The sequence below is a fragment of the Chlorocebus sabaeus genome, chromosome 11 (assembly GCF_047675955.1).
Source record: "Chlorocebus sabaeus isolate Y175 chromosome 11, mChlSab1.0.hap1, whole genome shotgun sequence".
Taxonomy (NCBI): domain Eukaryota; kingdom Metazoa; phylum Chordata; class Mammalia; order Primates; family Cercopithecidae; genus Chlorocebus; species Chlorocebus sabaeus.
In genome coordinates this window covers 60,547,644-60,574,878 of record NC_132914.1, presented here as the reverse complement: position 1 = coordinate 60,574,878, position 27,235 = coordinate 60,547,644, and the positions used below count along the sequence as shown (strand labels likewise).

Here is a 27,235-nt window from a genome sequence, read left to right as displayed (position 1 = left end):
CATCTTCAGTTTGGGTGTCACCCATATTTTCCCATAAGCATACAGAGGTCTAGGATTTGGGGGAAGAAGACCCATGTCGGGGGTACTTAATGACTAGTGATATTAATCTTGGTCATTCGATTAAGGTGATTTCTGCCAAGTTTTTTCACTGTAATTTATTGTTTCACCTTTTATAATTAATAAACATTTTGAGAGGATACCGGATGTTTTGACTGAAGAAACTATCCAGAGCTGCTGCTTCCTTTTTTTTTTTTTTTTTTTTTTTTTTTTTGAGACATAGTCTCACTCTGTCGTCTCGGCTGGAGTGCAGTGGTGCGATCTCGGCTCACTGCAAGCTCCGCCTCCCGGGTTCAAGTGATTCTCCTGCCTCAGCCTCCCGAGTAGCTGGGACTACAGATGCCCACCACCACACCTGGCTAATTTTTTTGTTTTAGTATAGAGGGGGTTTCACCCATGTCGGTTAGGCTGGTCGAACTCCTGATCTCAAATGATCCGCCCCCCTCAGCGTCCCAAAGTGCTGGGATTACAGGTGTGAGCCACCACGCCCGGCCCACATTTTTTAAGTCTTACTAATGGCATAGTGTTATTTAATAGTCAAAACTATAGTATTATAGGCCTAGAAATGAGATTATGTTGATATACAGAGCATCTAAATATAAGGTCTATGTGTTTATCTCCTAAATGAGTAAGTCTTCAAACCCACATTTTCCAAGAGAAAAAAAAAACGCAAGAGAAACTGAAGGATATCTATTGATGTCTAACAAACACACTGAGGGTCTCTCAGTACCTGATCAATGCCCCATTTGAATTTAGTAACACAGATACTCTCAGAACCTATGAGTACAATAGGTGTGAAAAGTATATATTTTTAGGGGTCCCTCCAAGAGGGATGACCACCCCCATTTTAATCAGAAATTTCATTTCCATCTTTTACTATAGAAATATTTGAAACAGAACAGGTATAGAATTTCTGTTTTTCTACCGTTTGCAGGGCAAAGTTTGCTAGCAAAGCTAATGACGTACCAACACTTTCTCATTACAGGTAATAATTAGGTTGTGGAAAAACAGTAGAATAACTTCTTACAGAACACTAGTTCACAAATCTTGCTAATGTTACCAAATTTAATCTTGCTAAATATCCTATTTGAGAAAAATTTTAGAAGCCTACCAAAAATGCTAACAGTAGTTATCCCCTGGGGAATTCTTTTGGAGTCTTTTACGTTTTTATTTACAGTTCTGTATATTTGAATTTTATATATTAATTACTTACCAGGAACTGTTACCATGTTTAAATTGAAAATAAATCAGACAAGACAAATTTTAAATTCCTATTTCAAATAAATACTAAAGCTTTCCCGTAAAGTGAAATGAATGGAAGACCATGTTAAATGCAACTAAAATGGCCGGGCGCAGGTGGCTCACGCCTGTAATCCCTGCACTTTGGGAGGCTGAGGTGGGCGGATCACGAGGTCAGCAGTTCAAGACCAGCCTGGCCAACATGGAGAAACCCCATCTCTACTAAAAATACAAAAAATTAGCTGCGCCTGGTGGCTGACTCCTATAATCCCAGCTACTAGGGAGGCTGAGGCAGGAGAATCGCTTGAACTCGGGAGGCAGAGGTTGCAGTAAGCCAAGATTCCGCCACTGCACTCCAGCCTGGGTGATAAGAGAGAAACTTCATCTCAAAAAAAAAAAAAAAAAAAAGTGTTTACTTACTGTAATATCTGAGAGACAATGATAAAGGTAGTTATTCTACAACAAAAGTTTTCTTTAAAAGACGATTATAAGCTTATATTAGACTCAATGGATACCAGAGAAGGTGGTATGTTCAGTGTTTCACCACCACCCATATAATCAGAAATTTCCCATTCAGGAGTTTGCAGTTTAACCAAGCAAAGGTTAAGAAGACATATCTTGCATCATTTAAAAGACTGCACCAAATAAGAAGAAGAAAAGGGGCTAAGATAAAATTACATTTATGTTGTGTAAAAAATGATTTAAAAACTTCATTGATAGGAGTGGCATTTCACTGAAAGTTTAAAATACTGCCATCTTTTACATAATTATTTGGTATCTGGTAAATTAGAATATCTAGACAAGAAAAAGTGAAACGGGAAAATGTATTTTATAAAGAATATTATACATACTGAAGAAAAGATATCTGTGAGGCTTATCCAGGCCTCACCTAACAGCAGGTACTCCTTGACTCACAATTCCTCTTCAAAGAATTGGTTTCTCCTTCAACACCTGGGCCACTCTCCTTCCCAAACACTGACTGAGAAGAACGAGGGCCTGCATTCCCTGTTGAACTGAGAGCAAGCTGTTTGGTGCATACCTGCATAAGTAACACCGAATTCTGGCAAATTAAATAGGTAAACATGAACAAGATACATGTCCTATTGCAAAGTTTCCCTTCCCGCAAAAAGCCAGTATTTAAGAAATGTTAGCCTTGATGAAGTATTCAGTTTTTAAGACGCGTTTTCTATTTTAACATACGATCACCAAAAATGTTTCATCATTGTATTTATTCATTTTTACTTTAGCATTTGAGTTGCTGTGTTCTACTTAAGCTTCTTTCGTTTTATAAGTGCCCTTAGATAATTTTGCAACAATGTCCTGAATTAAGAAAATTCAAATAGGACTGCATTTAAGTGTCTAGATAGTAAACAAGGTAAGCTTTGAAAAGATACTTCTGTTCCTATGTTGGAGGAAAATGCATTTATTTGTCTAGATAGTAAACAAGGTAACTTGGAAAAGATACCTTTGTTGCTACTTTGGAGGAAAATGCTTCTATAAATTTACTTAACAATTAAGTACTAACAGTCCCTGTTTCTTTTTCTTTTAGGCTAGTCAAGTGAAGCAGTGGGAGTGGAGAAGGAACAAAGAAATCTGTAACTGGCTGTGATCAATTAGTTGTAAATACCACTGCCCTCAGAGCAGCGTCTGATTTCTCAAGAGATCTATTTTCTTGTATATTAAGCTTATTCTGGGTTCAAAATAAGATTTGCTTCATAGATAGTGATGCATACAGTGGTAATAAAAAGAAAAGTAAATCGACAAATACTTAGGGAAAAACTTTTAATAATCCTCATGCAATCCATGTAGGCTTTATTTTTAAGTCCTGAAAAGTCTCTTACACCCAGTGACTGCTGGTTTCCACCGCAGGACTTAGAAGCGTCCCACCCTGATTGCACCTGTCTCCCCTTTCCCCTCCTGCTCCCAAAGTTTCCTTTCTGGAGGGTGAAGGCAGCATTCCTCAGCAGTGGATTCTTCAACGCTTTTCCCGGCTGCTCGGCTCCACGTGACAGCCCCTAACACCTGTACCGCCTCCAGCTCACAGCGCCCCCATTCCCTCCGGCAGGTACAGACCCAGCCGGTCTCCCCCTCCCTCAGGAGGTCACGATCCCGGTGCGAGTCTCGCTCGGGCCGGCAGGGGAGGGGCTAACCAACGGCCACCGCAGCAGCCTGAGCCCTTGCAGCCTGATTATCACATGACTCGGCAGCGGTAGCCGTGGCAGCAGCCGCGGCGGCTCCGCGGGCTCGCCGGGTGGGCTCAGTTCCGCGCACGCCGGAGCAGAGTGCAGGGGGCGGGGAAGGGACCTGCTGCAACTGCAGCTGCCTGGTCGCTACTGGAGCGCGCGGTGACTCCCCCCGCCGGCCCGCTCCATGCTGCTCCGTTGCGGAAGTGTAGCGTGGGGAGGCGGCTGCCGCCGCGGCACGGAGCACGAGAGGCCGGGGCCCGGCCCCCTGCAGCACTAGGCTCTGGGAGCCGCGCGCGGCGCGTCCCTGCGGCCAGGCTCCCCGTGCGCCAGGCGCCCACCGCAGCCTGCATGCCCCGCGCTGCGCCTCGCCCGGCCCCCGCTGCCTCCTGCTCGCACCGCTGCAGTCGGGCGCCAGAGTAATATGCTCACTCGAGTGAAATCTGCCGTGGCCAATTTCATGGGCGGCATCATGGCTGGCAGCTCAGGCTCCGAGCACGGCGGCGGCGGCTGCGGAGGCTCAGACCTGCCCCTGCGTTTCCCCTACGGGCGGCCAGAGTTCCTGGGGCTGTCTCAGGACGAGGTGGAGTGCAGCGCAGATCACATCGCCCGCCCCATCCTCATCCTCAAGGAGACTCGGAGGCTGCCCTGGGCCACTGGCTACGCAGAGTGAGTGCAGCGACACCGGCGGCGCCCCTGCTCTCCTCGCGGCCCTTCCCCGCACGGTTCCAGCCCTCTTCTCTCCCTGCTTCTCGGCCTCAGGGCTCTCCACTAGCTGCCGGCGTCCAGGCCTCGGCGGGGAGCTCTTTACTTACACTGGCCATTTCCCTCTTCTCCCCACTCCCTCTTCCCCCAACCCAAGGACGCGGCGTCTCCAGCCCCGGTATGGGTGGTGGAGGGGTGGGTGGCAGCGCTGGACCGTGGGAAAGCTAAGGTGAGACAGGTCTGTGAATCCGGGGTCTCTGCCACTTGGGGGAAAAAAAAGGGCAGAAAAGCTCTGCTGAAGTTTGAAACACATTAGGAAAATCTGCAATCTGTACCCCCACCCTCCCAAAATATAGTTGGCGTCCCCGCGTGATGCAGAGTTTGTGGGGTGGAGGCTTAGAGGAGATGTCACTGCGCCTGGGAGCTTGTGTCCAATTCCGGGAGGTGGCCGTGTCTGAGTGCGTGGTTGTACATTTCCGAAGGTCTCAGTTTCTCACTTTCAGCCCGCGAGTTCCTTCGCTTCTCCTTTAGCAGGTAGTAAAATGCTGCGCGTTCGGTAAATGCCAGTACTATTTCCCTCAGCCCTTGGGGAGGGGGAAACTTATTCCAACTGTCTAATATAACATTTTGATAATCCGCTTTGGTGATTAAGCTTGCGTTTGACTGATCAGCTATTTCAGGAATCGACTGAGTCAGGTTGACGATCTGGAGTGGAACCGGGAAAGGAGAGGTGGAGGATTTTATTGCCCTTCCCCCAGCTCCATGGCCACTTTTCCATTAACTATTAATAACCATCTTATGAATGGTAAGATAAGTAACATTTTCCCTTGTGTCTACTACCTCAGTTGTAGGAAACGGGAAAACTAGGACACATTTAGAATAGAATTCGGGGTTATTAATGAACCAGGGGGTGCAAAAGTGCACGCAAAACCTGGTGCCTGGCACACCTGCGCCTTTTCCTTTAACCCCATCCCCTCGGTAATTTTGGCCCACCCCTATCCGTGCACGGCCTCGCTGGTTGATTGGTTCGTCCGGGAACCAATCAGCTCTTCCAACGCCTGGGCGCCTTGATGCTGACCCTGTTCTGGTGGCCTGGATACCCTCGAGCAGGCTTGGTTCCCGACGCTGAGGATTCCGGTGGGAGAGACTGCTTGGAATCTACTCTGCTTATTATCTCTAATTCTCCTTTCCTTCTCTCATCATCCTATAAACGCGTTTCTCCATGGGCTGAAATGGAAAACGTATAAATGGGGCTAGACGATTGGAGTGTGAAAGTGAGGAGGCAGAAATGCGCTTGATGGGAGCTCAGACAGTAAAAATTAACACTTCATAAAAGATGAGCGTGGAAGAGAACGTTGTGGGTGGCGAAGGTACAAAATAGCATTGTAATTTCCAAGAGAAAGCCAAAGCAAAAATAAACACCTGTGTAAGGAAAGACCTAAAGGAGAAAAAAGTGCCTGCCAAACATACCAAACACTGTTTCTTAAGTGAAATAAAAACGTTATTTAAAAGCCCATTTGGGCCGGGCGTGGTGGTTCACGCCTGTAATCCCAGCACTTTGGGAGGCCGAGGCGGGCGGATCACCTAAGGTCGGGAGCTCGAGACCAGCTTGAATAACATGGAGAAACCCTGTCTCTACTTAAACTACAAAAATTAGTTGGGCGTGGTGGCGCATGCCTGTAATCCCAGCTACTCGGGAGGCTGAGACGGGAGAATCGCTTGAACCCCTGAGGCAGAGATGGCGGTGAGCCAAGATCACGTCATTGCACTCCAGCCTGGGCAACAAGAGCAAAACCCAGTCTCAAAAAAGAAAAAAAAGAAAAAAAAAAAAGCCCATTTGGACCCTTTACGAGACAGAAAGCAACTTGGAGGCATACACCATCCTGTAATTGTGTAGGTGGGGGTCTTTGTGCCTGCCAAATGCCCGAGATCTGTCCCCACTCCAGTGAGTTTTCCAGGGCGAGGGCGCCTGTCAAGGCGAGAAGGAAAAACAGGCAATGGTGAGAAAGTTGTGAGAGATAGGAAAGAAGATACTGAAACACTGAAGGTGGAAGCCGTTTGGACAGTAAACAGAAAGCCTCAGATAAGCATGAGGGAAGGGAAAGAACGAATTGCAGAATGTTTGCATGCCTATAGTAGGCACAGGATGCAATGAGACACGCAGGAGAGAGTGCTTAGAGGGCTCCCCCCATCCTCTCTGGACCTCCATTTCCTTACCCCTAAAGAGTTTATCTTTTTCCTAGAATAAATCATGAGAGATATTCACCTTGACGGCTAGGAAGGCCACCGTAAAATGTTACAAATTTTAAAGTTAGTGGCAAAAGCAATACATGTGTGATAATTCAAGCAAAGACCTATTTTTAAAAAAAAAAAAAAAAGTCAGCCCCTCTTCCCCAGCCCTGGCTTACTCCCTAGCAGTAATGAGGGTTCAGTGTTTGGGTGGTATTTGGCTTTCAGACTTCTTTGGATGCCCTCATAAATACATATCATGCGTGTTTTTTTTTTCTTCTCAAAATAGACTCATACTAAGCATATTAGTCTGTAGCATTTTCACAAAACACTGTCATTGACGGTATTCACAAGTAAACACAGAATTACCTCATTCTTATATACTATTAGTAATAGCTAACATAGTTAATGCTTACTCTTTAGTGCTAATACTGTTTTATATTATCTGATTTTCACAAAAGCCCAATGAAGTAGGCACTATCGTTTCCATATTATAGTTGAGAACACAGAGGCACTGAATGATTAAGCAACTTGCCCAGGGTCAAGCCTGTGTGTGAACCCAGGCAGTCTGACTCCAGAGCTCACAACACCAAACTCATTCTCTATAGTGGATTAAGTTATGATGTATTCATCTGTACCCAGGAATAGCCACTAAAGTCTTGGCCATCTCTCCTTACCTTTATCCCTGTCAGATGTTATACTGCACCACTTCCTTATATCTTGAACTGTTTATCTTCCTGCAAAAATGCCTCCTGAATGATCAAAATGGCTGAAATAGGGAAGGAAAGAGAAAGACAAGTAGGGACTGTGGCTGTGATCAGAAGCTGCCACCAGTAATGCTGCCCTTTCCTACAGGATTTACTGGCAGAAGAAAATTGTCTTCTCTGTTCTAGAAGGTACCCGAGCGGGGTTGAACAGGTAGAAATATTGCTCAAATTGTGGTGATAGGAACTGCACTAAGGAGCTAATGCCTGAATCAGAAGTGATCTGTTTATCTCTCTAGAGGGTGAGTCACGTTCCAAGTCTTCCTTGGGAGGAAAAATTGACATCTTTTGGTCAATGAGTTAATGTTGATGACTGACCCTTTGAGATGGTAGAAAAATTAAGAAGAAATGGTCTAATCTTTTGCCACTTACTGTTAATCCCTTTCAAGAAGAGAGACTCTATAGGTTATAGAACTAGAGAATCAGCCGTAAGCAATCCCTGCTAGACTTGAGGTTGCAGAAACTGATGATGCTTGTTCATTTCAGTATTCATTGGCATTGTCCTAGATGGAATTTCCCAGCTCTAGAAAAGCTTCCCATTATAGCTGAAAAGTTTAGCCACTTGGCTAAGGGGTATATGCAAGGTTGTAAAGCTCTGTAAAGCATTGTAGTTATAGATAACATCCACTAAGCTAAAATCTTTCTAAAAACATGCATTAGCAAGTTTTAAGTTTGGCTTTGAAATCAGTGACTGAGCCTGTTTGGTCTGCTCATTTGATAAAGCCTTTGGGGAGCAACAGTCTGACCCAGAGACCATGGGGCAGCTACTTCCTTTCTCTTAAATACCACCCACGTGGAGGTTGGTTCATTTTTGTAATGGGTTAGGAACCCATTTTGGCTTTTTTCTTTTTGTACCTGTTTGCCCAATTTTTATCCTGTTGATGAACAGTTAGTTTTAGAGATGCCAGCAGACATGGAATTTGTGCCTGAAACTACAGCCGTAGGGAATGCCAAAGAATGTGCTGTGGTTTTGAGCAAGAGTATTCTGTATGTTAATGCATCATATTCAGGTTTTTATCAGTGATACATTTCTTTACTTGTACAGAAAGAATACATAAGTATAGCTAATGTTACTTAGGTTATAGCTATAACTATAATTATTATTATTTTCCTATTTCTTATAAAAGTAACCCTGGACATAAGTACAAACAAAAAGCCACTTTGAGAGCATCTGTTAAATGTATATCATACAAGTGTATGTCTCACAGAGTTGAAAATTATGAAATTTTTGATGAAATAACCTTATTTATTTATTTATTTTTTTTTTTATTTTTATTTTTTTTTTTTTGAGACGGAGTCTCGCTCTGTCGCCCAGGCTGGAGTGCAGTGGCCGGATCTCAGCTCACTGCAAGCTCCGCCTCCCGGGTTTACGCCATTCTCCTGCCTCAGCCTCCTGAGTAGCTGGGACTACAGGCACCTGCCACCTCGCCCGGCTAGTTTTTTGTATTTTTTAAGTAGAGACGGGGTTTCACCGGGTTAGCCAGGATGGTCTCGATCTCCTGACCTCGTGATCCACCCGTCTCGGCCTCCCAAAGTGCTGGGATTACAGGCTTGAGCCACCGCGCCCGGCGAAATAACCTTATTTAAATCCAGCCAACAGCCTACAAGTATTTGGATTTGTTTTGGACTCTGCAGGCTGTCTGTCTCCTCGGGTCATTGGCACTAATTGCTTATTACCAATAAATGGCATTAGTTGGCTGGGTGGTGGTGATGACACAAAACCCCGTATTTCTTTCTTGCCCCAAAGCTCGGAAATCCCCTGGCCTTTCTTTTTCCCTTCTAACCCTTCCTGGCTTACCTGCCCCTCTTACTGATACCTCTTTGCAGAACTCCTGCTTGGAAACTTCCTGTTTGACTTTTGCAACTGAAGAAACTCGATGTTCTCTACTCTTGTGTAAGGATAAAAAGAAGTGGGTGAGGGTATTTGCAGATGAATTAGAAGTCCAGAGTAGCCTGAGCTATTTCAGCTACCTTTCTGGTGACTTACAAAAGGTATTAATTTCCTATTTTAAAGCAGACAGCTAAGCGCTCCTTCGTATTTCAGATATAACATTATAAAGAAATCATCCCCCTGAGGTGGAGCTCCTGGGGATGTCTCTTTTCTTAGGGAAATGCATCAGCTTCTTTCAAGGACTGGTGATGCTTCAGGCAAAGGGTTTAACCATGCAGGGGGGTGTTTACTATATGTTTCAGTCCCAGTTTAGGTAGACATCCACATCTCTGATATGAGCCCACTATACAGTGCTTTTAATTAAGGTTACAGCAGTACTAAGTGAAAATGTAAAACTGCATACTGGAATTGTTTTCTAAAAATACATTAATGTTCAAGAAAGTTGTTTTTAATTCTCAGTGTTTGGTAGAAATAAACTCTGGTGCACTTATAGTTCTGTGATTTGCCTAATTTAAAGGGAGGATTAATTAGCTTGCCCCCTTGAATTTATGCTATCATTTTTCAGGAAATAATCATTCATCTGCTTCCATTATTTCCCTCAATTGATGAAATCATTGCAGTCCTACTATGTGTCCAGCACTGGTCCCATGCTGGGTTCATAATATAATGAGACATAGTCATAATCCTCAAGAAAATGTTATAGCATAACCTTCCCCCTTTTGTACTTCCTTTGAAATTAAATTAAAATGAAATTGACTATTAAGGTTCAAAGGGACCAGCACCAGGGGTTTTGTTTTGATTTTAATGTCTTAATGCTTCTGGGTAATTTTGAATCTCAGTATTTGGAGCCTTTAAGTCACATTAGGGAAGCAAACTTGTTTTTTCCAACCAGCTTGTGATTAGCTTTGTACCCGAAGGCCCAAGACCTTACCTGCTGTTAGAGAAAACAAATTATTCTGACACTTGTTACAGTGCTAGGGAAGACTTTACTCAAGTCTGTTGCAATATAGGAAAACAACCCAGCTCAATACAGCATTGACAGCTGGTACTTGTAGGCAAAGAGCAGAGTGTGAGGGGTCAGTGGAATGGAAAGTTACTCAGCAGGGACATTAAACCAAACTAAACTGACCTAGCAGGATTCTTGCTGAAAGCAGACCAAAGACTTATACATCAAAGATGGGGAATGAGGAACTTGAGCAGATATCAAGTTTGGGGGATTCTTACTAGCCTGACTTAACAGGATTCTTGCTTAAGGAACAGGACTGGGGCCAATGTTGTGGCCTAGCAGAGAAGAGAGGCCTGAGTAGAGTTTGGTGGAGGACAGAATCTTTGTCGTCCTTGCAGATGGGGGAGAAGGGGAAGAGAGTAGATGGTACTGCAGTTATTTAACTATGATTTTCATTCTGATTTATCTGCATTACTTCTGTGACCTTCCATAATTGACTGTGTTTCCTACTAACCATGTAAGGAGAGCAGATGCCCTTAATTATGGTGCAAAAGAAGCAGGATTGAACCTAATTATACAACATAATGTTATGGCAAAGAGTTGAGGAGCCTTTCCCATGCTGTTTTTTCAGATAAGTGGTTTTCACTAGCTTTCCAGTTTGGTACTACAGTAGATACTTTGCAAATTATTAGCTTAAGAATGGTATAGCATTTGATTTGTTTGGCCCATCTCCCATATACCACATAGTGATGGGATCATTCCTATTTATACTTTATTAGAGGCACTGAAAATTGCTAAATGCAATAGTCATTTGTTGAGCTAGTCCTGTGTGTAGGTTCTGTACTAAGCACTTTACGTGTAAGGATTTAATGAGATGAATGTAATGTAGGTAAGTAATTTGCTCAAAGTAACAAAGCTTTTTAAGTGGCAGATCTTGGATTCATGTCCAGTTCTGTGGAACTCCCACCTTTGGTGGGTTTTCACTGTGCCTAATGAAATACTGAAAACATTTTTAACCATAAGATACTCATTATAGGAAATTCAGATAATATAGACTAGTAAAAGGTATGAAGAACATGAAAGGTATGAAAATGTTTGATAATTTACTATCATAATTAGTAAATTATCAAACATAACCTAGTAAAAGGTATGAAAAACGTTTGATAATTCATTAGCCACTATTTATATTTAAGATTAGGTCTCTCTGATTTCTTTTTTTTTTTTTTTTTTTTTTGAGGAAGAGTCTTGCTCTGTCGCCCAGGCTGGAGTGCAGTGGCACTATCTCGGCTCACTGCAAGCTCCACCTCCTAGGTTCACGCCATTCTCCTGCCTCAGCCTCCCGAGTAGCTGGGACTACAGGCGCCTGCCACCACGCCCGGCTAATTTTTTTGTATTTTTAGTAGAGATGGGGTTTCACCGTGTTAGCCAGGATGGTCTCGATCTCCTGACCTCGTGATCCACCCATCTCGGCCTCCCAAAGTGCTGGGATTACAGGCTTCAGCCACCGCGCCCAGCCTCTGATTTCTTATGTAGATGTTTTTTAAAAAATAAAAGCTGATCATATGTTTACATGTCTTTTGACATGTCTCCTTCACTTAATATATAATGGACCCCTCTCCAACATACATTCTTTTTTCTTTTCTTTTTTTTTTTTTTTTTTGAGACGGAGTTTCACTCTTGTTGCCCAGGCTGGAGTGCAGTGGTGCGATCTTGGCTTACTGCAACCTCCGCCTCCTGGGTTCAAGTGATTCTCCTGCCTCAGCCTCCCAAGAAGCTAGGATTACAGGTGCCCATGACCACACCCAGGTAATTTTTTGTATTTTTGGTAGAGATGGGGTTTCATCATGTTGGCCACACCGGTCTCAAACTCCTGACCTCAGGTGATCCTCCTGCCTCAGCCTCCCAAAGTGCAGGATGACAGGTGTGAACTACCGCACCCGGCCTGCAACATATATTCTTCATTTATTTATTTATTTATTTATTTTTGAGATGGAGTCTTGCTCTGTCGCCCAGGCTGGGGTGCAGCGGCCGGATCTCAGCTCACTGCAAGCTCCGCCTCCCGGGTTTACGCCATTCTCCTGCCTCAGCCTCCCGAGTAGCTGGGACTACAGGCACCTGCCACCTCGCCCGGCTAGTTTTTTGTATTTTTTAGTAGAGATGGGGTTTCACCATGTTAGCCAGGATGGTCTCCATCTCCTGACCTCGTGATCCACCCGTCTCGGCCTCCCAAAGTGCTGGGATTACAGGCTTGAGCCACCGCGCCCAGCCCATATATTCTTATTATGTCGACTGCATAATATTCCACTGAAGGGCTTCTCATTCATGAATCTCCCATTGAACATTTAGATTTACTTTTAGGCTTTTAGTGAATATCTTCATGTGTTTTTTTCAGCTCATCCAGTTGTTTCCTTATGATTAACTTCTAGACATGGAAAGCTTGGGTAGAAGCTATGCACATTCACAACTGTGATACATATCAGATTCGTTGTATCAATTCACACTGCAGTCAGCAGTATCTACCACTTTAGTATTAAGCCTTTTAATATTTGCCAATGATCTGATAGATGATATATACTTCATTGTAATCTGTGTTTGATTATTGAAGAAAATGAATAAACAGATGTATATACTTATATGTCACAGATATTAGCCATGTAAATATCTTTTTTTTTCTTTTTTGAGACAGAGTCTTGCTCTGTCCCCCAGGCTGGAGTGCAATGGCGTCATCTTGGCTTACTGGCTCACTGCAACCTCTGCCTCCTGGGTTCAAGCAATTCCTGCCTCTGCCTCCTGAGTAGCTGGGATTACAGGCATGCGCCACCATGCCCAGCTAATTTTGTATTTTTAGTAGAGATGGGGTTTCTCCATGTTGGTCCGGCTGGTCTCCAACTCCTGACCTCAGATGATCTGCACACTTCGGCCTCTCAAAGTGCTGGGATTACAGGAATGAGTCTCTGCACCCAACCCATTTTGAGATCTTTTTATGATTTTCCTGTTTATATTCATTTTTCTGTTGAAATAATGTTTCATATTTATAAGTGCTCTTTATATTTTAAGGCTATTCACCCTTGACCTATCATGTTGTAATATATTTTCAAACATGTTCATTTTTTAACTTCTTTTTTTTTTCTTTGCAATGCAAAATTTAATATTTGGGTGATCATACCTAATTTCTCCTCTATGGCTTCTATTTCATATCAGGCTTAGAACATGTAAAGTACTAGAATAACCATCCTACTCCTTTTAGCTACTTACTGTCCTTAGTTGCAAGTCATAGAAATGCCTTTGAGCTAACTTCGGGGCATGGGGGGCGGGGAAAGAAATGGTAATTAGATACCAACTGTCTTATAGAACCCAAGTATAGGAATAACTTGGATTTTACAAGGGACTGGAACCCTGAACTGGAAAGCTAGCCAGCAACAAAGTGGCCATTCTTTCAGTCTTTCACCAGGGCACAGGTGACTTCTCCATGCCACCAACAAGCAACCAGACCACATCAACTATGGCCTCAATTCCAATTTTGAATTTTTGGGAGAGACTCCAATTGGTTCAGTTTGTCTCAGATGTCCACCATTGACATAGGTGATCATAAATATGGCTGCCAGGACCCACCCCTGAGAATGGGCAGTTCTTTAAACAGGGAGGTGGTGGTAGTTAGGGCTGGGCAGATAGTTTAGAAGATTCTACTACTATAGGTAACTTAGTCAACAGATATTTGAATACCTTCTTTGTTTCAGGCACATATTAGAAGACAGATGAAATGACCAAACAGACAAATGTGTCAACAGGCAAATAGTGATTGTGTCTGAATATGCCTGCTGCCCTGCCTTGCAGCCCTTGGGGAGCTGTCTAGGCTAGGAATTCAAAACTGTCCCAAAAATGCCATAGAAGGGATAAAGACTCAGGCCAGCTTTGGAACTAAATATGGCTTGAAGATTTGTACCAATAAATAAGTATTACATATTAATATAAGATGATGTAGCTCTTTGGTCACAGGGGTATAAACCTGGCTAGTATGATACACCAGAGCTCTGCTCATTTTTGTTTGTTTGTTTTTTGAGATAGTCTTGCTCTGTCGCTCAGGTTGGAGTGCAGTGGCACGATCTTGGCTCACTACAGCACCTGCCTCCCCAGTTCCAGCAATTCTCACGCCTCAGCCTCCCGAGTAGCTATGACTACAGGCACGTCCCACCACACCTGGCTAATTTTTGTATTTTTAGTAGGGATGAGTTTCCTCATGTTGCCCAGACTGGCCTTGAACTCCTGGCCTCAAGAGATCCACGCACCTTGGCCTCCCAAAGTGCTGGGATTGCAGGCGTGAGTCACTGCACCCCACCTGCTCACTGTTATTTTTATTTCTTTTCCTCATCTCATTTGTCTAAGCAGGTAGGGTAATGACAGACATATTTGGTGAATGGGTGTTTATTTTTATAAAACAGTTCAACTTCTATAGTTTCCCCTTTTTTAATTAGTCTAAGATGTTTACCTTTTTCCCTTTATTAGACATGGTTTTAATTTGATATTCATCTATTTATATTATTTTTGTAGTTTAAATGCAGGTTTATTGAGTACATTTCCTTTATTTGAGACAAAGTCTGAATCTTGCTCTCTCACCCAGACTGGAGTACAGTGGTGTGATGCAGGTTCAATGCAGCCTCTGCCTCCTGGGTTCAAGCAATTCCTGTGCCTCTGCCTCCCTAGTAGCTGCGGCCACAGGCACGCACCACCACACCTGGCTAGTTTTTTGTATTTTTGGTAGAGATGGGGTTTTGACATGTTGGCTAGGCTGGTCTTGAACTCCTGGGTTCAAGCGATCCACCTGCCTTTGCCTCCCAAAGCACTGGGAGTGCAGGCGTGAGCCACTACACCCGGCTAATTGCATTTCTTGAACCAGTTGAAATCTCACGTTTTGTAGTCTGCTGCTTGTATTGTTATCAAATGTCATCTCAGGTTTCCCTGAATATTAGCTTACAAAGAACAGAATATTCTACATAAAATTCTGTGCCGGCAATTTGGCTATGAGAAAAGCTTAGAAAAAATAAGACCAGTGGATGATAGTCTCGAATGTAGTAAATTCGCATCTCCTTATGTGCTTGTATTATGTCACTGTTTACCTATGTTTGTGCAAGCATGATTGAAGGACTAACATCAAAATTCAGAAACTGATTTCTATAAGAAATTCACTCTAAATGCTGAGCTGACAGAGATTATGTTCAGAAGACCAATGGCAGCACTGAAAAGTCAGCCATGTGGGTGATTCTTACAAGGGGCTTCCGTCCCTGTATGTGTAACCTGGGATTTGTTCCTTGGATAGGCATCCCAGCTGTGATTAAGTGAGTCACCTTTTTGACCCTTTGAGTTGGTGACTGCCTACAGTTGTCGAGCTGGTTACTGCCCCACTTAATCCCACTCTGGGCCTCAGTTTCTTCTTACAAAATGGGGTCATTGAACTGCATTGGTAGTTCTCAGAATTTTTATTTTGTAACCTTTTATCATTTCAAAAATGTTGAGAAGACTGACATGAGGTTATTAACTTTTTATTTTGCCAAGTGTGGACATAATCAAATCTGTCATCTACCATCACCAGTGTTTCATGAAATAAAGGAGTTTTAAAACCAGAATCATAGAGGCATATAACCTCAGCAAAACAACAGTTTTTAAATCAAATACTTTTAGTTTTATGAAAAAGGTATGATATTGTTTCTATTTTTCTAAATTTTCATGGACTCATAAAATCATGTATTTTACCTGCCCTAGAGGATTGCCAATGCCCTTTCCAGTTCTAAACTCTGTGAGTTCCTGGAGTTAGGCCAGGAACCAAGTGTTTGCCCTCAGGGCTGAGGTTTTTCACAGTGGGGCCTGCTGCCTCCTTTATTGTGATTATAACTCGGAATTATTTTTTCCCCCAGCATTTTACTATGAAAATTTTCAGCCAGGCGCAGTGACTCACACCTGTAATACCAGCACTTTGGGAGGCCGAGGTGGGCGAATCAGCTGAGGTCAGGAGCTCGAGACCAGCCTGGCCAACGTGGTGAAACCTCCTCACTACTTAAAATACAAAAATCAGCCGGACTTGGTGGTATACACCTGTAATCTCAGCTACTCGGGAGACTGAGGCAGGAGAATCGCTTGAACCCGGGAGGCGGAAGTTGCTGTGAGCCGAAATCGCGCCATTGCACCCCAGCCTGGGGAACAAGAGTGAGACTCCGTCTTGTTAAAGAAAAACAAAGAAAAAAAGAAAATTTTCAAACATGCAGAAAAGTCGAAACCATTGTAGACTTAACACGCATATGCCCGCCATTTATCTTCTGTAATTCACATTTTGTTAGATTTGCTTTATCATTTACCTGTCTGTGTACCCATTTATCTGTCCATCAGTCCATTCTTGAGTTATCTCTAAGCTTGTTTTTTTTTTTTTTTTTTAGTGCAGTGGCCTTAATTTATGCTTTTAAGTTCTTTTCCATAGAAAATAAAAAAAATAAGTCTGAGTGACTTTGACATCCTCAGTTGAGAAAAATAGCAGCAATTGGGTCCTTGTGCATGGAAGGGACCACCTCAGACTTCAGTTTTATAACAGTGGCCCCTGCAATTGCTCGCTCAATTGATAACCTTCCCATAACTTAGCATCCACATAGCTGAGCTTCACATGGGGTCAAATTTAAAAGTATCTCTTTGCTATGCTCCCATTTAATTAAATTAGGAAATCTGCCAAAAACTTGAATCACTCCTCTTTTCAGCTGGTGGCCAGGCAGGAATGCTCCCTGAAGAGTACTCTTCAACAAAGACTTCAGAATGTGTTACCTGAAAAGTGCTCATGATGAATCAGGACATCACTGTGTTTTCCATATGTCTGAAGTAGAGATTGTCCACTAGACAGCCTAGGGAAAGCAGAGTACCTGCTCAGCTGCTCTTTTTCTGGTGTGATCAGATCAGCTGGGTCCTCTGAAAGATGAATCCATAGTGCTTCCTTTGTTATACTATTTCTGACTTAGTTTTCTCTAAACGGCTGTAAAATTTAACTGCCTAGCTGTATTTTCTTTCTGTGGACTTTATGCTCTCATATTTAGGAGAAAGAATAAGGGAACACCAACTTCCATCTCTGTAGCTCTGGATGATCATTAAGGCCCTGGTCTGTAATGCTTAAAGGTAAGCATCTGTTGTCTATGTTCAATAAAAGAAGAAAATGAACCCCAGAGAGAAATCAAGTTACTTTAGAATCGCAGGCTGTCCCATGACCCTGGTGACCATCACTGAATCATTAAACCTGACCATTCATTGTGTGAAATTATTAAAAAAAAAAAAAAAAAAAAAAGACATCCTATCCCCATAAACAAAATGCCACATAAGTGAATTAAATGCATTTTATTACTCAAACTAATTTTCAAGAGGCTTTATATTGAATAAAGGCATGTTGGCACATCAAGTTTTGCATAAAAGGATACATTTAACAGTACTTTAAAATAGTTCTATTGAATATAGTAGTCTCTTAAAATTATACTTCCTTATTATATGTGCATTCCTAAGTATAACAGTCAAAACCTTGTCAAAATTACTATATTTTTGGACTACACTGCTATTTTAAAATATTTTAATGTTTTTGGAAAGCCTGTATGTCTTAAAAACCAATCTGTACATTTTATGTAGTGATATTTCTTTTTTCTAAAGTTAATAAATACAGCATGTGTTTTAACATCAGTAGCTACTTAGAAGTAAGGAAATGTACTTAGGAATTCTGAGTAATGGGACTCAAATCGTAAGTGAGGTTTTATGTGAGTCCCCTTTAAAATTTAATTTGGGAGGTTTGTTACCTAAGTTTTACTTAAGTAGAGTCAGGTTTTTGTTTGCTTGTTGTTTTAGAGATGGCGTCTCACTGTGTTACCCTGGCTGGAGTGCAGTAGCTGTTCACAGGCACAATCATATCACCCTATGGGCTCAAGTGATCTTCCCACCTGAGCCTCCAGGTAGCTGAGATTGTGAGTGGGCAAGTTTGCTTCAGAGTCAAGTTTTAATGGAAATTTTTCAAGTTAGTGAACTTAGGGGCCAACAAGTGTGACAGCATTCAGTTAGCATTCATATCTTCGTCTTTGGCAGTGTGGTCTCTTAGGGTGGCCGTCTTGAGTGTGTGCATCTACGTTGCTGGCTTGCAGAAGCCAGGCCTAATGGAGCCTTGCTGAATGCATGGTGTAATTAATCATCCCAGGGTTCTGGGCAGACAGACCAATTATTTGCCCAGCCGAGAGGACCAAAGTGGCTTATGTGCTCTACTGTACTTTCAGGAAGTTGATAAATACACATTTAAGCTATTAAAAAATGGTGCATCTTTACCTGTGATCTTTTTCATATAAGTATAGGAAGGAAAAAAATCTTGTGATAAACTGATTTTTTTTTTTAAATAAAAATATGAACGGGCCTGGTGACTCACGCCTGTAATCCTAGCACTTTGGGAGGCTGAAGCGGGTGGATCACCTGAAGTCAGGAGTTTGAGACTAGCCTGGCCAACATGGCAAAACCCCATCTCTACCAAAAATACAAAAACTAGCCGAGTGTAGTAGCAGGTGCCTGTAATCCCAACTACTCGGGAGGCTGAGGCAGGAGAATTACTTGAACCTGGGAGGTAGAGGCTGCAGTGAGCCGGGATCACTCTACTTCACCCTAGCCTGGACAATAGAGTGAGACTCTGTCTCAATAAATAAATAAATAAATAAATAAATAAATAAATAAATAAATAAATAAATAAAATAAAAATGCTATAGATTATTGAGTTTCTATATTTAAGTGGTCTGCTGTGGTGTACTAATAGTCACTATATGCCTTTTTGAAAAGGTGATTGTTGACAAAATATGTTACACACAGCCGGTAAAAATAAAAGATGGAGTGTAAATGTTCAGTAGGAAGCAAATTGTAAGATACAGTGACTGTGAACAGCCCATAACAGGGTGTCAGTGAAAGCAGGAATGGAAAACCAAACTGATATTAATAAAGAAGGGACTATTAAGAGTTTTTACTTCTTTTTTTTTTTTTCTGATGCCAGGTGCTATGACTCATGCCTATAATCCAAGCATTTCGGGAGGCCAATGCAGGTGGATTGCTTGAGATTAGGAGTTCAAAACCAGCCTGAGCAACATAGCAAGACCCAGTCTCCACCAAAACAAACAAACAAACAAACAGTCAGGTATGGTGGTATGCACCTGTGGTCCCAGCTACTTGGGAGGCTGAGGTGGGAGGATCACCTGAACCAGGCAGGTCAAGGCGGCAGTGAGCTGTGATCCTGCTACCACACTCCAGCTTCAGTGACAGAGTGAGACCCTGTCTCAACAAAAAGCAATTTTAAAAAGAGGATTTTTTGTAATATAAAAGAGGAAATAGCTATAGTATTTTGTTGTAAATAAGTAACCTATGACAATGGACTCTAAAAGATACGTTTGGGACAAATAATTTTATTGGCCTTTTAGGACAGTGTTTGCCCATAAGGTATGGTTTGGAGTGGAGCCAAAGAGTGAGATTAGATGCCCTCTTGGCATCTCTCCCTGTGATTATCAACAATGAGGCTATGCCACAGAGGACCATGCTGCTCTGTTGTTAGAACCAGGTGTCCAGAACTGGGCTGGTGACTCAGTGCAGCAGCAAATGGGAAGAAGAGAAGAATTGGCAGCTCTGACTACAGCAGCTGGTGTTTATTTATGTATTTTTTTTTAAATCTTGGTGTTCAGCTGGGAATCACATGGGCCCATACTTGAAGTCCTGCCTGTCCTCTTCTCCCCATTTCCCTGTCATCAGTTTAGTGCTGACAGAGACTACCTGGTCACGCTGCCCTTTTGCCCCTTGCACATCACCTGAAGCCCTGCCACCTGCCTTGCCATCCTCAGAGGGACCACCCGATGTGATTCGTCTCTGGTTCTGGGCTCCATGAGGACTTGTGCTGTAAATTCCTCAAGTCCTGGTTCCCAACCTTCTCAACATCACCAGCCCTTTTATTATTATTTTTTTGTTGGATGAATTCTTTGTGAAAAATTTTGTCCAGCAAGCTGTATTAAATAGGCATTAAGTTACTCCTATTAAAAAAAATTAACCGGATACATCGTATCTCCTAATCAGTACGAAGGTGTAGTGAAAAATCATATTGAACTGATAACATTTCAGCCAAAAGCAAAGGAATTAACCTTTGTGAATCTTGAGTACTTCTTGTCCACAATGTTTGTCGTTAGCTTCTCCCCCACCCCCCACCCCCCAATATTTAAAACAGGTTAGATCTCCTATTGCTACTTTCCCAGGTCTTCAAAGAACCTAGACCACAAATGGGACGCTCTGCCCACAGGTTTGGATTTTGTATCACCTGAGTTACCAGCAAGCTATGCTCAGATGAGTGTCAAGATCACTCTGTTTGGGTTTCAGATGTGTAGCACGTTCCTCAGGAACATTATTTTAACGTCCCTGATGTCCTGTTTCTTGTTGAAAAACTGTCTTTTAATAGTTTTATTTTGTTGCCTTCCAAAGTGCTACAAGTTGCCCGAGAGGCACAATGCATGTCAGCTGCAAGTTTAATTAAACTCGTGCTGAGAATATTATTTTTCTAGCAGAGTTTGACCCTTCGGCAAAAGTTTCTGTTGCACAAATTTCTATCTCCACTGACTGTGGATGAGAAGAACTTAAAATTATCTTGAGATGTTTACTAACCTGTCAAAGTGGAGGAAGGCATTGGTTAGTCAGGAACTTAGAACATAAACTATCCATATATTCTATCACCTGTAATTAGCTTCAATTGATAATTTGTGTGCATCTGTTAGTACATATTTATTTTCAAACTGGGATAATTCTACATACTGATTAGTTTTTTCACTTCAAATGGAGTCACTATCTTCCCATGTAAACAAGTATTTTATTCTCTCATTTTTAATAGCTGCATTGTATTCTATTTATGGTTGTAACACACATTTTTTCCCTTGATGTTAGCCAAGTTTTTACTATTGACAACAGTCCTGGGATGAACCTCCTTGTAGACAAATCTTTGCTAAGCTATAATTTGAAAAGTGACATTTTTCTGGGAAAAATACTCAAAAGGGACTTTTCCAGTATTTCTTGTGACATTATTTAATAGTTAGAAAAGATCAGTGTTTAGACTGGAAATTGTCTGGGGAAGCGTTAGCTATATACTTTAATGTACTTTACCAAAGTAGTGTTTTGGTGAGCTGGACATACTGATTAAAAAGCATTATGGCTTCACTTTAATATTTAGGTTTAAATTGCCCCTTTTTTGGTATCATCATGCATTCACTGTGTGCTTCACGTGCCTTAAGAGGCAAAAGATACAGAGGTTTTAACCTTGGGAGGCTCACACTCTTCTTGGGAAAATAAATTAATGAAAAGTTGAGAACCCATGCATAGGATGACAGAGGAGTAGCATGCTGCTGGGGTGGCACCATGATCAATAACTTGAAGGGGCAGCTTGTGGTAGTCTTGGCTCTTTCCCTAGCCAGTCTGTGGCTTCAGCAAGCAGCCTCACTATTTTAATCCTCAGTTTGCATATTCATAAAGTTAGGTCATTGACTTAGCCCTTCCCAGCTGTACAGTGCTGTCGGAGTAAGTGTCATCACAAAAGTTGGGTTCTTCTTAAGTTCTAATGACTTTTAAGTGGGATACTTGTATATACTTCACTAAAAATTAACACTTTTTCTTCTGCCTTGTCCACTTTATCTTAAATAAAATCTCTGAATATGCATTTTAACAAAAAGTGGAAGTGAATTGAAAATCTAGTTACATTTGATTCTATGAAACAAATGTCTAAATCTAACAGCATGAAAAACCAAGTATGGTATAGTGGAAACTAATCCCCTTGCTTAGAGGATAGTATCCTGCTCTCCCCACCCTTTACAGCATGAAGAGTGAGCACCAAGCACAGGTTATAATATTGTCTCCAGAAAAAAAATCAAAAAATAAAAATAAACTTCAGTAGCCCATCCTGAATAAAAAGAGACGAAATTTTTAGGTTTTTCCCCCGTAATTCTTTTAAAGTGATGTGATATGTTACTCTATTGTCCAGAAAGGATGACTTAAAGTATTTGCCTGGAAGGGGGATGTGCTTCAAAATCTTATCAGTGAAGCAAACAAAATCATGGTGGTGATGACAAGCTTTTCCTTCCACTTTGGAATGTCTATTTTGAGACATGGTTCTGTTACAGCCAAATTATAATTTGTAAGGTATGTGTATATCGAATTAGGGTCTACTAAAAGTTGAAAAAAATGTAAAATTGAAAGCTCTTACTGATACTTCCAGGAAAAAAAGGAATGAAGATCACAACTAGATCTGAATTCAGTCTTTCAATTTAGCCTCAAGTTGTCTGTAGGTGGGTGACCTGAGGACATCTATGTGGCTGTCAGGATTGTGCTGCCACATGGCACAGAGCTAATGTTCTCCCACTTTGGCAGTTAAATTGCTGCAGAAAGCAGCTGCACTTGATGTAATTTTAATCAATACCTTGTACTTGTACGTGGCCCTGCAGCCACGTGTCACTGTACTGCTCTCAGCATTTCTGACCTGAGTAAAGGACGCAGAGGCTTGCTTGAGGTTTGGTTTTGAAAATTCACATAAGTCAAATTATATTTTAAAAGCACGAGGAAGCTTGCTTTGTGACCTATGTCAGTGCAAGACATTTTCATAATGTTCAGAATGGTACTGTTAATCAGTATTGGTTCTTTGGAAGTTGAACTTTCACATGCTCTTTTTTTTTTTTTTTTTTTTTTTTTTTTTAAGTAGAGGGTCACTAGTGGTCTGTTCATTTCAGATGTTAAGCAACCGACAGCTAGCATCAATAGCTCCTTGAAGGTCATCAGGGTTAAGTGGCTAAGGATGAATGACTGGGACTCTGCCTACATCAGCTTCCTCCCTAATGTGCTTTTGAATATTCTTCAAGGATTGATTTATTACTTTTCAGTAACTCCATTTATACCAGAACTGCTTCAGCATTCATTTATATAATAGAGTTCTTCTGATTTAAGTACAATTCATTTAAAACAGTATGCTCAAGTAATTTTTTTCTCACACACAGAAAAAATACTCTTGGTGTTTGCACTTAAAAACATATCTTTTCCTGAGATATATTTATTTTTACTATATCTCAAAGCAGTGATTTACCTCATCAGTAAAGCCAGTTTTGCAGCTCTGTTAGGAATCTAAACAGTTTATTCTATTCAGTAAATATCGTTGATTAGGTACTTATAGACTAAAAGATGAACCATCTCCACTTAACATTCACACTTTTCAGACTGTATTATGAGACAGATACCAAAACAGAAGATGTTTAGATTGTGTTATGTTATTAAATGGTTTGGTAGTTAAAATTGTTTATTAAAGAAAATAATGTATGATCAACAAGGCCCATATTTAGCAAGCCATATTAGTTACAAGTAAAACTTAAGACTCTTTCAGCTAGGTTGACAGAAAACCATTAAATTAACTCAGTTTTCAGTCAGCTAACATTTATTAAACCTCCTCATGGAGTGTAAGGAAGGCTCTGAAGGTTAAAAAATGTATTTTCTATTTTCAAGCGGTTCACAAGTTAGCAGGGGAGATATTGTGTGTATAACTGTAATATAATAAGCTACTGTGATGAAGGAGTTGATCAAATGTGATGGGAACCCAGCAAATGGGCACAGGCTGGTTAATTCTAAGTCTGGAGAAAATGGGAAGAGGTGAGCAAAGCTGACTGTTCGAACCCTGGGGGAACAGGTGTTGTGTAGAGGAGGCCCATGAGGGAGACAGCAGCATGAGGAAGGTCATGGCAGTATGAAAGTGGCAATTTCTGGGAATTAGAAAAATCTTTTGTGACTGTTTGTAGGCCTGTCAAAATCCCTGACAGGGTATTTGTGGAGCCTGAACCACCTGACACTAGACATACAATGATTCTCCCTTCTTACGGAAAGAGTGGGTGCTGGTAGCATTTGACTGCTCTTTAGGTCTGCCAGGCATGTCCTCTGGAACCTCTCTGTGGGATTGGTGCTTCCTTTCAAGATGGTAGACGGAATCACATCTGAATGTTGCCTCTGTATTTAGGACTCTTGCTGGGCTGCTCTTGAGTACACCTGTATGCTATGTATCCAGGATCGAAGGGGAAGTGGGAGGGACTTTCCTTCTCAGGTAAAACCTGCTGGGATTGGTCATGGATGGAGGTCCCAGGTGAATTCACTAACGACCACAATTTTTGCTACAGAAAAGGTAATAATCCCTCATTTGCTGGTTTAATCACCTGGAGATTTCCTGCAAAAACTCTGCTACAGCTGTGCCCAGAGCCCTCCAACCATTCTTGATTGAACCATGCAGGGAGCAGAGCCAGTGCTGGCGCAGACAGCAGAACTCCTGAAGGTCCCGCGTGAGGCAGAGGGCTGTGGGCACTCACCACATATGCCAAGAAATAAAGAGCCATGAATGAAATGAAACCCTAAGCCAAGTTTCTTTTGTCCTGAGATTTCTAACTCATTGCAGTTAAAAATCATCAAAGTAAGAGTCCAGAAGGCACCAACTCTTAACACCAACAAAAAACAAAAACTGCATAGAGGCAGGGACAGGGCTGAAAAGATAGGTTTGCATGAGATTGTGAAGGCCCTTGTATCTCATCATAAGGAACTTTATTTACATCATAAGCAGTGAGCAGCCACAACGAATTTTTTTTAGTAAGCAATTATTGGGAATGACATGAAGTTTATGTTTGGGAAAAGTAGCAGATATGGGAGTGAAACAGATGAAGGGTGAAGTACAATGGTGAGATGGAGAAGAGGCATTGTTGGAGGCTTTCCAGATGTAAATCTAGATTGCAGGACTGTTTGGGAATAATGAAGAGATATGTTAGCGACATCTAGTGCATACCCTTCTTTCTCTGTGTGGGCACATGGGAGGCTTACACCTCTCTGCTCCCTTTGTAGGTAGTCCATGTGACTAGTTCTGGCCAGTACATTTTGAGCATAAATGAAGTGTCACTTCTAGGCTGATACCTCTAATTGTCATTGGAAGACCTTCCAGTATTGTCTTCCTCTTGAATGATAATGGAGAAGGCTAAATGTTAACACTCCACACAGCACATTGTGTCTTCCATTTCTTTCATTTGTTGTCGTAGCGTCCTGTGCCTTTTCCCCTCCATCACTTTCCCTCTCCCACAGATGTGCTAAGTCATTGCTATTGGGTAAAACAACACACTTCCTCTTCCAGACTGCATCACCCCTTCAAGTTACTGGGTGTACTATTGCTCCCTTTTAAAGAAAATCTTCCCCTCCTTGTCTTAGTTTATGTTGCTGTAAAGGAATACCAAAGGCTAGGTAATTTATAAAGAAAAAAGGTTTATTTGGCCCATGATTCTCCTGGCTGGAAGATTGGGCATCTGGTGAAAGTCTCAGGCTGTTTCCACTCATGGCAGAAGGCAAAGGACAGCCAGCATGTGCAGAGGTCACATGGCAAGAGAGGAAAGGAGGTGCCAAGCTCCTTTTAACAACCAGCTCTGAGGAACTAATAGAGCCAGAACTCACTCATCGCCATGAAGATGCACCAAGCCATTCTTGAGAGATTTGACCCCATGACCAAAACACCTCCCACTAGTCTCCAATTTCAACACTGGGGATCAGATTTCAACATGAGACTTGGTGGGGACAAACCAAACGACAGCACTCCTTTATTTCCTCCCTTATAGAAATGTATATTGGGCCAGGCATGGTGGCTCATGCCTGTAATCCCAGCACTTTGGGAGGCTGAGGCCAGTGGGTCACTTGAGGTCAGAAGTTCAAGACCAGCCTGGCCAACATGGTAAAATTCCATCTCTCCTAAAAATAGAAAATTAGCCAGCATGGTGGTGCATGCATATAATCCCAGCTACTCAGGAGGTTGAGGCAGCCAGGAGAATCGCTTGAACCTGGGAGGCGGAGGTTGCAGTGAGCTGAGATTGCACCACTGCACGCCAGCCTGGACAGCTGAGTGAAGCTCTGTCTCACCAAAACAAAAACAACCAAAACCAGTATATTGAATGCTTACTTTGTCAAAAACTTGTCTGGGTGCCAAGTACACAAAGACAAGACAAACCTTTTCCTGAAGTTGTCTAGCAGGAGTCCCATCCAGCCGAACAAGCCACTGTAGGAAGGCTTCCCCAGGACATGAGCTGGGAGCTGAACCATAAAGCAGCCAGCCAGACAGTGGAAGGCTGGAGAGGAAAGTGAGTGTGGGTGCATGGAAGGGCAGAGTAGGATGTGCCTGGGAAACTGCGGGGTGCTCTCCATGCATTGCTTCCATTTCAGTGCTACTTAGGAAAACGCTCACCGGTGTGACTTTCTAGGTGCAAAGGGTCACTTTGAAAATGTGCGCATCTTCCATGTCCTCACTGCAACAGTAATTGTCACTGCTCACTCTCTAGTCCATGAAGTCTTTTATCTCGTAACTTCTGGAGACTGCTTCAGCTTCTTTTTCTAGTTTTCTCACTACATTCCCTTTTCTTCTCAAATCTCCCTTAAATACTAATGTTCCCCAAGCTTTCCAGAACTTTTCCTCCCTTTCTTCCTCATCATCATTAACAATTTTATCCATATCACTTTCTTTGGAACTTGAATTTATAGCCTTGCTTCTCCCTTAAGCTCTCCACGGGGTCCATTCCTTCACTCTGCCTGCCCGTACCATATGCTTTGCATAAGCCTGCATTTGTATTTGTTCAAAATGTGAGTATAAATTAGAGTAGCTGTAAAGGACGTGGTAGATACTCTGTGCCCATGTATCATCTACAAACTAATGGTTTTTGACAGTGCCAGGTGGAAGCAGTTGGATAATGCTGAGGCTTCACTGTGTCAATACGTAGGAACAGCTGGGGGAACAAATCTGCTTTCAGTTTCTAGAGCTACATCAGTCTGTTAATAAAATTCTCTTATAGAATTCTCTTGTAGGTACTCTGCGGGTATGGACATGTTCATTTGTCCAGTTAGATTGTGGTGGATTCTTTTTTTGGTTAATTGCCCTGTAGTGAGTTAATACCTGAGTTTGTCTCATTAGCTTTGCAAAAGCATAAAAAAGATTGAGTCCGTATATTGATTCAGAGTTACCTTCCGGGATATCGTAGTAGAAAGTTAAGTACCCTTGTACATTGTGTACATTTCTGCCAAATCTCGTGTGATGGCCATTAAGATGCTGCTCACCAATTCTCAATTTCAAGTCTCCTCCTCCTGGGCACACCACTCTTCTCCTCCTATTCCTTCTGCCTCA

The 27,235-nt window shown here is 42.1% G+C and overlaps 1 protein-coding gene across 3 annotated transcripts in view; it reads left to right on the top strand.

The window, feature by feature from the left end:
• Positions 1 to 3,134: 3,134 nt before the first annotated feature.
• Positions 3,135 to 27,235, top strand: part of PPM1H (protein phosphatase, Mg2+/Mn2+ dependent 1H) — a 284,632-nt gene continuing 260,531 nt past the window's right edge. For all 3 annotated transcript variants that reach the window (XR_499243.3, XR_012094526.1, XM_008003881.3), the window contains exon 1: positions 3,135 to 4,148. Coding sequence is in view for 1 of the 3 variants with exons in the window: in XM_008003881.3 (XP_008002072.1) it covers positions 3,904 to 4,148 (245 nt within the window). In the remaining 2 variants the exon portion in view is untranslated. The remainder of the gene's footprint in view (positions 4,149 to 27,235) is intronic.